We start from the raw sequence: 9,617 nt of genomic DNA, 5'->3' as shown, positions 1-9,617 counted from the left end.
TGTGTTTGGAAAAGATCTGTAAGAAGCTATTTTAATTTTTCTAACAAGTAATGTTCTCATTAAACAAATAATTCACACAATATTTAGAGAGAAAATTTAATTATATAAGATTGGTAAATTCCTGTTTTTTTTAATAATTTAAAAAGTTTTCTCATAAGGAAGTATTTTATAAATTCTGTAGTTAAAATATTGCAAGTCTTGTGATCATGTTTCACATTTATAAAGCTTAGAGTCAAACAATGAACCTTCCTAAGAAAAGCCCTTTTTTCCTCATTTAATTTCAGGAAAATTTGGGAAGGGTATGGAATCATAATAATCTAGTACAAGGGTGCTTGGATGGCTCATTTGGTTAAGCATTCAACTCTTGGTTTTGGTCATGATCTCAGGGTGGTAAGATCAGCACCCTGTATGGGACTCAAGTATCAGGTGATTTTAGTCATAATCATAAATATAGTCGAGTTAGGGTGAAAAAGTTAAGAAGACAATTTTTTTTTTTGCTTCCAAATCTGACATTTTCTATTTTATTTAAAGCTGGTTACAGATAAGTGAAGGTAAGAAGGATTTTTATGACTACCTAAGCAAATCTTTTTAGTTTTTATACAAATTTAATTTCCCTCCATTTCCTTTCTAATAATGAGAAATTTATATGCTTTTGCAAACAGAATATTTGTATGTTCATTTATATTTAATGGTTTCAAATATGGTCACAGTGTGCATTCTGTAATCATTTCTGCCTCTACATGATACTAATTGGAATCCTTCCAAAACACATTAGACCGTTTATGCTGTATGTTGCCTTAAAATGTTGCATTTGCCAATTACCTCCTAAAATCCAGAGTTTGCTTTTGTTTACAGTCATTAAATGCACTTCAACACTTTAATGTTTCAATAAATAAGGTTCTTTTTCTGACATATTTGCCAAATTTTGCTAAATGCCTTAGCAAAATCTAAAAGAACAAAAAACATTAAGTATAAATGAATCTATGTATCATTTCTTTTCTGGTATCAAGAAAAATAAAACTCAGAAGCCTCTAGAAATTACTGTGACTCTGAGGGCACTGATACAGGGGTAGGAGAGTTAGAGTATGGTGGGAAAGAATTCTAAACATTTAGGAATAGGTAATTTTGAACACAATGTTTTCCGCTTGTCCTTTTGATATATTAATATGTTTTCTGAAGAAGCAATGGAATGTAAGTACTGAAGTCACACTGTCTGGTGTTGAATCTTGTCTTCAGTACTTTTTTTATAAGTACAATAAAAACTCTGAACAAAATATTTTTTCTGGGCAGACTGAGTGGCTCAGCGGTTTAGCGCCGCCTTCAGCCCAGGGCCTGATCCTAGCGACCTGGGATCGAGACCCGCATCGGGCTCCCTGCGTGGAGCCTGCTTCTCCCTCTGCCTGTGTCTCTGCCTCTCTCTCTCTGTGTCTCTATGAATAAATAAATAAATCTTTAAAAATATATATATTTTTCTCTTCAGGTACTTACTCTAATCTCTTCATTATTTTGGCTATTTGACACCAGGTAGACACAATCAGTAGTTTTCTTCTTACTGCTACTCTCAAAAATTTTAGTCATACCAACGAATCCCATAGATTGACAGCTGTACCTGTCAATCCCCAAATCATTTGCCTCAATCTCTTTCTAGATAGCAAGACCCGCGTTTTTAGAAGTGAAGAATGAGCATGATAACTGACAAAATAAATTAATAATAAGTCTGAGAATTTGCCTTGATATCTAGGTAAATTTCATTTGAAAATAAAATTATAACACATTGAAATAAAACTCCCACTAAGAATTCTTATCGGAAAAAAAAAAAAAAATCAGGTGCCATGCATCATACTGAAGCCTTTCTTTCCTAAGTCAGAGTCTGCATTCTCTCCCCGGGGAGCTGTCGCCACAGAACAGCACTGACACAAAATTACGGAAATTGGTCTTTCACATTCCTCCTGCAGCTCTTTCCCTATTCCTCTTAGACATCTCTCCTTAGAAATCTTAACATAATAGCCTAAAGATTATCTAGATTTCCTCAGTATTTTAGTACCTACTTGTTTCCTATCTTATAATTCATTGCAATACTTCTTAAAAAGGGAATTACAGACATTGGAGAGGGATGTTTATTTTTGCGAACACAGATGTTTACATTTGTAGTAGACTTCAGAGGGCATATACGGTCTATCTTCACTATACAAGAACTTATTAGACCATGGAGGGTTGGCATCTACCCTCTTACCCATTCTAGCATCCGCAGCACTGAACTTTACTAGAAAGGATTCAAAGTTTGTTATTAAATTGAATAGATGTGCTCATGATCGGCGCCCCAGCCCCAGCTCCCTGGTGCAATACTATTAGACCACACAACAAACTAGTGAAATCCCGCTCACGGATTGCTCTTTCTCTTAAAGATTTTACTTATTTATTCGTGAGGGTCGTGCACAGCGAGGGAGGCGGAGACACAGAGGGAGAGGCAGGCTCCACGCAGGGAGCCCCACGTGGGACTCGATCCCGGGTCTCCAGGGTCACGCCCTGGGCCGAAGGCAGGCGCCAAACCGCTGAGCCACCCAGGCCTCCCTGGATTGCCCTTTCCGTGTATATTCCAAGCTCTTCTAGCACAGGGATCTTACCTTTCTCACCAACTTTATTCCTCTGTCGTCTGTTGAAACTTGACATCAGTATTGCCTAGCGTTAAGGAAAAAAATGTTGAAATGCAAGATACAACAGGATTGCATTGCTGGAAAGACAGAAGAATGCTAATACTAAAGAGAGGCGAAGATTCCAGCTTCTTGAACTCAACACTCCAGGATTTCGGCGACCAGGTTGCCCTAGCAACTGCGCGGCAGGCCGGCCCCCCAGCCCCCCGGCCCCCCAGCCCCCAGCCCCGCCCGCGTCCCGCCCGCGTCCCGCCCCTCGCCGCGCCCCGCCGCGCCCCGCCGCGCCCGCCTACTCTGTGCCCTCACTTCCGCCCCAAGCTGCCCGCTGGGACCTAGCGTCCCGCCGTCTCTTCCCACATTTGTATTGCCTGACTGGAAATACGGCAGGAAATAACCGCAGTTCGAAAAATATTCCTCCATACGATCCATGCTCTAGTCTCAGAACTTTAAATGCTAAATGAGTAGCTCTTTGCAACACGGAGGCTCCGCCCAGCACAAGCAACCGAAGCCGATTTTCAGGCAGTGCCTCAGACAACACAAGCTTTGGAGGCCCCCGGGTTGCGGAGGGAGACGTGGGCCTGGGGCGGGGGGGCGGGGGTGGCGCGGCCCCGGGCGAGCAGGCGGCGTCGGCGGGGGTGTCGGTCCGCAGGGCTCCACGATGTGAGTGTGTGCTGACCCCAACCTCAACCCCTGGCCCTGCTGCACGGCTTTAACTCACTCTGGCTTCCCTCCTCAGGTCGAAGGTTTCCTTTAAGATCACGCTGACGTCGGACCCGCGGCTGCCTTACAAAGTGTGAGTAGCGGGCGGCGGTGGGCCTTGCGGGCTGCGGGAGGAGAGGCGGTGACCAGGCTGGCCTCCGGGCGCTCTCCCACCCCAGCAGGCTGCATCCCGTCCCTTCCCTTCCCCCTTGCCCTTCCTGGAGCTTCCCCCCACCCCAGCAGTGGAGACGGAGACGCAGACGCGAGGGAGCAGGGACGGGACGGGACGGGACGGGAACGCCGCGGCTGCTAGCCGACCGGTCCGCGGGGCTCCCGGGGCGGGGGTGGAGGGTGGAGGGTGGAGCGGGGGGACGTGTGGCAGGGCTCTAATGATTTGCGAGGGTCCGCGAACAGTCCCTGTCTGCTCTGATTGGAAAGGCGCTTTGCTGCTTTGACCAGCTGCTAACGGGAAGTAAGGGAAGACAGCCCCGTCCAGGTTCTGAAATTACTGGAACGTGGAGTACGGTCAGGCTTCTGGTTCCTGTGCAAGTGACTCAACAGCCGGGCGTCACAAAGTACTGGTCCTCAAATCATACATTTTCTATGTTGGGGTTTAATAAAGAGTGGTAAGTGGGAATAGGGAGTGCAGAAATAGGGCACGCGAGGCCCTAGTTTTCTCCTTCAGCAGTTGAGTGATGGGTTGGCACAGGTTTAACAACATACTCACCCGGAATCTTCTGTGATTTTAGACAAACGATTATTGAGGTTACTGCTGCCGGAAGTCGCATAAGATGCGGTAAAGGGCAAGACTTCAGTAGGATTTTATTCATAGTTAATATAACTAGTATCAAGGCCTACCTAACGAAACTCTTAACAGTTGTCATCAGCCTCAGTGACTTAACTATCTGACCCATGCAACTCCCAGCCTTAAGCTTTCTCGATCATTCGTCTCCAGGTAAATCTTTCATCTTATCTCACATAGTTATGGTTGCAGCCTAGAACCGTAAGGCCTTCAGTAACTGCTCCAGCTAAGGTGTCATTTTCAAGTATTCCCTTGTGGATGACCTTGTTTTCTTTTTAAATTTGAGTTACTCTAATATTTTTTCTGTAAAAAAAAAAAAAAATCTTTGCTTTTCTTTTTTTTTTTTTTAAGATTTTATTTATTCATGAGAGACACCGAGACGGAGAGAGAGGCACAGACACAGGCAGAGGGAGAAGCAGGCTCCATGCAGGGAGCCCGACGTGGGACTTGATCCCCGGTCTTAGGAATCACACCCTGGGCTGAAGGCGGCACTAAACCACTGAGCCACCTGGGCTGCCCAAAATGTTTCTTTTAATTCATTGATCACACCTCTTTTTAAATCAATCATTACCCTCTCTCCACTGCTTTACCCCATTCCTTTTCTTCTTACTCTCTTAGAGTCCATGGTCCAGTTACTCTCTGGTGGGTCCACTCACCTCAACTCTGGTGTTCTTTCCCCAGTATGTTTTGCTTGGTGAAACACCACCTCTGAACTCAGCCACTATGTTCCCTACATAACTAAAGGTCTTTACTGAAAATTATAACTAGACTGATGGATTTTTTTAAAAGATTTTATTTATTTATTCATGAGAGAGAGAAAGAGGCAGAGACACAGGCAGAGGGAGAAGCAGACTCCCTATGGGGAGCCCGATGTGGGACTCGATCCCAGGACCCTGGGATCATGCCCTGAGTCAAAGGTAGGCACTCAACCACTGAGCCACCCAGGCGTAGGATCCTAGGTTGATGGATCTTGTATAAAATTCATAACTGTGCTCAATAGTACCTAACACTATGTTACAGTTCCCAAGTTTTCCTATCTCTTTATTCTCTAAAAGGATTTTTTAAAAATCTATTCATACTTTCTACAATGCTTTTTTTTTCTCTTTTGCTGAAGCCATCAGAGGAAGATGCATCTTTCCATCACCACATCTGTAAAGCTATTGTTATGTTTATAAACCCATAATTTCTTTTCATCATCCTTTTACAAAGGAACACATGATTTTATTCCTATGAAAAACCAAGCTGTGCCACTTGGGCACTTGTGTCTTCTCAAGCTTAGAGTAGATGGGAGTCCAGAGATCCCTCTCTCCTCACCACCTTTGATTTCTCCCTTTATAGGATTATTCTCATCAGTGTGTAGATAATTCTCTAGAACAGGAGGGAAAAAGGACAGAGTAGGACAGCAGTAGTATCTGTAAGAGTGCACAGAACTTTTTACTAGTTCAATTAATATTCATGACTGAATGAATTTAATAGACATACCTACTGTTTGGTGTGTATGTATAATCTGTATATGGATATGTGTGTATATAAAATATGTATGACATGTGCATGTATGTAAAGTTAATTCTGCTATACTTCGTATTCGAAGTAAGTGGTAACTAGTACTTGGGTACTGTTAAATGCCATTCGTAAAATTTGCGGGAGAATTTGCTTTGGCTTTTTAATGTCACTTGTCACTTGCAAAGCCAGTAAATAAATGCTTTGATAGATAATTGTGCTTTGAGTTTCTAACATTACTAATAGTTGAATTCTAAAAAGGATTTTTTTTTAAGATTTTTTTTTTTAAGATTTTATTTATTTATTCACAAAGATACACAAAGAGAGAGAGAGGCAGAGGCAGAGGCAGAGGGAGAAGCAGGCACCACACAGGGAGCCCGACGTGGGACTCGATCCCGGGTCTCCAGGATCACACCCTGGGCTGCAGGCGGCACTAAACCGCCATGCCACCCAGGCTGCCCTAAAAAGGATGTTTCAATTCCAGATTTATTTTGGGGAATATCAGAGGTTTTATTGTTGTTTTGTTTTTTGATAGATTAACTCTTGGTATTGCCATTAAATTATGGAAATGTTAAATCAGATATGCTCATGTTTATAGGATGAATTAAATATACCTTTAACTCTTTCAGTCTGAGTCCTATCTTTCCAATCTTACTTCCCACCTCTTTTCTCCCCTTCCCTTACAACCATAGTTAATCAAAGCTTCAGTCACTGTTCCCAGATTGACAAGCAAGCCCTTTAATCCTCCCTGCTTTTACACATGTTCTTTTTTATGTTTGGAATGCAGTCTTATGACCACCACTTCTGGACAAACAACACCCTTTAATAATCAGAATGTCACCTCAGTAAAGATTTCTGTAATTGTCCAGGGAGTTACATTTCACCGTTCTTCAGTTTCCTATAGAAACTTTATTCTTAGTTCTTCGTAACAGCACTTGTCAAGTTCTGTCATATTTCTGCTTATATGTAATATTTATTAAATAGACAAATTTTACCAGTAATTTACTTTTAAAATTTATCTTAACATAAAGAATAATTCTCATTTTTTTCAAAATACCAATGTAGTGTTTCAGTGCCGGATTTGCAAAATGATGCAATTGGCCAACAAAACAAATTCAAATCTAGATAAAAATCTGTGGGGTTGCAATTCCCAATTCCTTTGTAATTCTCTGTCACTTAGAACATGCATTAAAATGTGTTTTCATTTTATGTTTTATTGGATTATCTTTGGACAGTCTCACGAATTTAAGATACAAGTAAGGGGATCCCTGGGTGGCGCAGCGGTTTAGCGCCTGCCTTCGGCCCAGGGCGCAATCCTGGAGACCCCGGATCGAATCCCACGTCGGGCTCCCGGTGCATGGAGCCTGCTTCTCCCTCTGCCTGTGTCTCTGCCTCTCTCTCTCTCTGTGACTATCATAAATAAATAAAAATTAAAAAAAAAAGATACAAGTAAAAATCTATTTTAATGAATATCAGTATGACATTTAGGTATGTATCACAGGGACATACCCTGTCTTTAGTTCACAAGTGAATTGAAACCTTAAGGTTTTAGAAGTTCCTTTGAAGCAGAGGTTCAGGAAAACGAATCTCAGTTTCTAAACTGTAAATGTACTACAGAAATATTTGCCAAATACAATTCCCCACTTTGTAAACTGTCACATTCTCATTTTACTAGATGTTTTTAAAACAAATGGCTATCCTTTAGAACTTTGTTTTAATTGTCTCCCAAAAAACAAGGAAAGAAAAGGGAAAAAAATGATTTCCGTTTTCACCTTTTAGTGGTATTTTGGAAAAATAGAATGGAGGCAGCCAAGAATCTATTCATACTTCTATTATGATGTGTTGTGGCAGCTAGTGATTTTTATATTCAGAGATCTGTAAACTAAGTGAAGAAGTGGGACACATATCTAAGATGTTACATGATGGTAATTTATTAAAACATTAAAGAATAATATAGTGGTGACAAACAGGAGTTACAAAGAGAAATGTTAGCTTGCCAGTCACTTCCCTCTGAAAGATACTCTGTTTTTTAGTCTTGAATGAATATTTATTTCACATTAGGAGTTTTTTATATATATTTTTAACCTCTTTTCTGTGTTTTTAAGTGTTTTCTTAGGGTATAATGTCAATTCTGTTTTTAGTTTTTAAATTGGAAAATTCATACAAATTAATAATGATTAATTAATTCATGCTGATTAATCATTAATCAGTAGTTTTTTGTATACTTAACACTGTACAAGTTAGTGACAAAATCACACGTTACCCTCCAAAATATTTTTTCAGATTGTATTAATAAGCCCTTTTTCTGATAATGATTTAAAGGTAGAAGATCACTTCACATTTTATCATAGTGAACATACTCATTTTCATCAACTTAGTCTACTATTTTAGACATGATTATTAAACGCACACAGAAAGGTTCATCAAAAGGTGAGGGAGTGTTGATGCTTCCCAGATAGCCTCTTATGATGAAAATGACCTTCCTGCATCTGGTGAAGAGGTGTTTGGACTGGAGATGGAAAAGGGGACTAAAGACCTAGAAGAGATGCAACTTTTTGAAATCCATTTGTGAATAAAAGCATCAGGCTATATGCTAGACCTGTTTGAATCAAAATATTAAAAATATATAAAGTTTCCTTTATAGGTTAATTTTCAGGTGGAGCTGTGCGCATCATTTCAGCTATAAAACTAATTGCTTTTTTTTTCTCATTTTAAAGTTAATGAACATAGCATGCAAAATAGACAACTTTCAGCCTCAAAAGACTCCCTTGTCCAGCTCTACTACATTAGCCAAAATAAGGAATGAGGGGCTTTAAGAATAATCACCTTTTTAAAAAATTCTTTTTAATTCTTCTTGCAGACTTAGTGTTCCTGAAAGTACACCTTTCACAGCAGTCTTAAAGTTTGCAGCAGAAGAAGTAAGTACAGAATTTGGAACAACCTGTATGAAATGCAGTTTAGCAGTATCTTTGTCAAAAGTCTTTAAATTTGGGGGCTCCTGGCTGGTGTAGTTGGTTAAGCATCTGACTCTTGGTTTCAGCTCACATATGGTTTTAAGATTGTGAGATCAAGTTCTGAGTCTGCTTGAGTTTCTCTCATCCTCGCCCTCTGCCCCTGCCCACTGCTCGTGCATGCATGTGCACATGCCCGCTCTAAAAAATAAATAAATTGGGGATCCCTGGGTGGTGCAGCAGTTTGGCACCTGCCTTTGGCCCAGGGCGCGATCCTGGGGACCCAGGATCGAGTCCCACATCGGGCTCCCGGTGCATGGAGCCTGCTTCTCCCTCTGCCTGTGTCTCTGCCTCTCTCTCTCTCTCTCTCTCTCTCTCTATCATAAATAAATAAAAATAAAAAAAAAAATAAAATCTTTAAAAAAAATAGAATTTCATTTACTGATACTTTGTGAAGTTAAAAGTACTGTACAAATCTAGAGTGACTCAGATCCAAATGTTCTGATTCAAAATCTTCAAAAAAGTTTCTAGTCAGAAAAATAATTTTAGTAAGTAATTAACTGGCTTACCCCATAATCCTACTCTGAATTTAAGTTATAAATGGAAAATCAGCCAACTCATCAGTGCTTACATGTATTTGTCAGATTATTGACATCATTTATCACTCATTCAGAATTGAACTGAAAAGTGTAGTACTTGTTTTATGGTCAATTTTAATCTTCTTCACCCATAGAGAATAAGTAGAAAGAAGTAGAAAGCAAATCTGAATACAGCATCAGCATTACTTTCTTTTTTCTTTTTTTTTTTCTTTTCAGCATTACTTTCTGCTGCACAGATCACATGCAAGAACTATTTCTGGTTCTAGGGCATAGCGAGTTCCACAAATTGCAGTTTAAGAAGTAGGCCAATTTGAACTATAATTAATATTATTATATTTTAGTTACATATGTACTTTGTAAGGCGAAGGCCTTGTGATCCTGGTCTTCTGATAAAAGTATGAAAAAATCTTAACAG

The 9,617-nt window shown here is 40.3% G+C and overlaps 1 protein-coding gene and 1 long non-coding RNA gene across 14 annotated transcripts in view; both read left to right on the top strand.

Annotated features, from left to right (window-relative positions):
- Positions 1-2,964: 2,964 nt before the first annotated feature.
- Positions 2,965-9,617, top strand: part of UFM1 (ubiquitin fold modifier 1) — a 208,383-nt gene continuing 201,730 nt past the window's right edge. For 2 of the 13 annotated variants that reach the window (XR_012017026.1, XR_012017025.1), the window contains exons 1-4: positions 2,966-3,311; positions 3,388-3,444; positions 8,513-8,570; positions 9,419-9,502. Coding sequence is in view for 9 of the 13 variants with exons in the window: in XM_072797287.1 (XP_072653388.1) it covers positions 3,109-3,311; positions 3,388-3,444; positions 8,513-8,570 (318 nt within the window). In the remaining 4 variants the exon portion in view is untranslated. Of the gene's footprint in view, positions 3,312-3,387; positions 3,445-8,512; positions 8,571-9,418; positions 9,503-9,617 lie in introns of all 13 variants that reach the window. The other 11 variants (XM_072797292.1, XM_072797291.1, XR_012017023.1 and 8 more) reach the window with 9 other exon arrangements.
- Positions 3,709-6,861, top strand: LOC140616624 (uncharacterized). Its single transcript, XR_012017028.1, has 2 exons — positions 3,709-3,925; positions 4,504-6,861. It is a non-coding gene; the product is annotated as an uncharacterized lncRNA (long non-coding RNA).

This window comes from Canis lupus, chromosome 24 (genome assembly GCF_048164855.1).
Source record: "Canis lupus baileyi chromosome 24, mCanLup2.hap1, whole genome shotgun sequence".
NCBI classification, from domain to species: Eukaryota; Metazoa; Chordata; class Mammalia; order Carnivora; family Canidae; genus Canis; species Canis lupus.
This window is presented reverse-complemented; position numbering and strand designations above follow the sequence as displayed.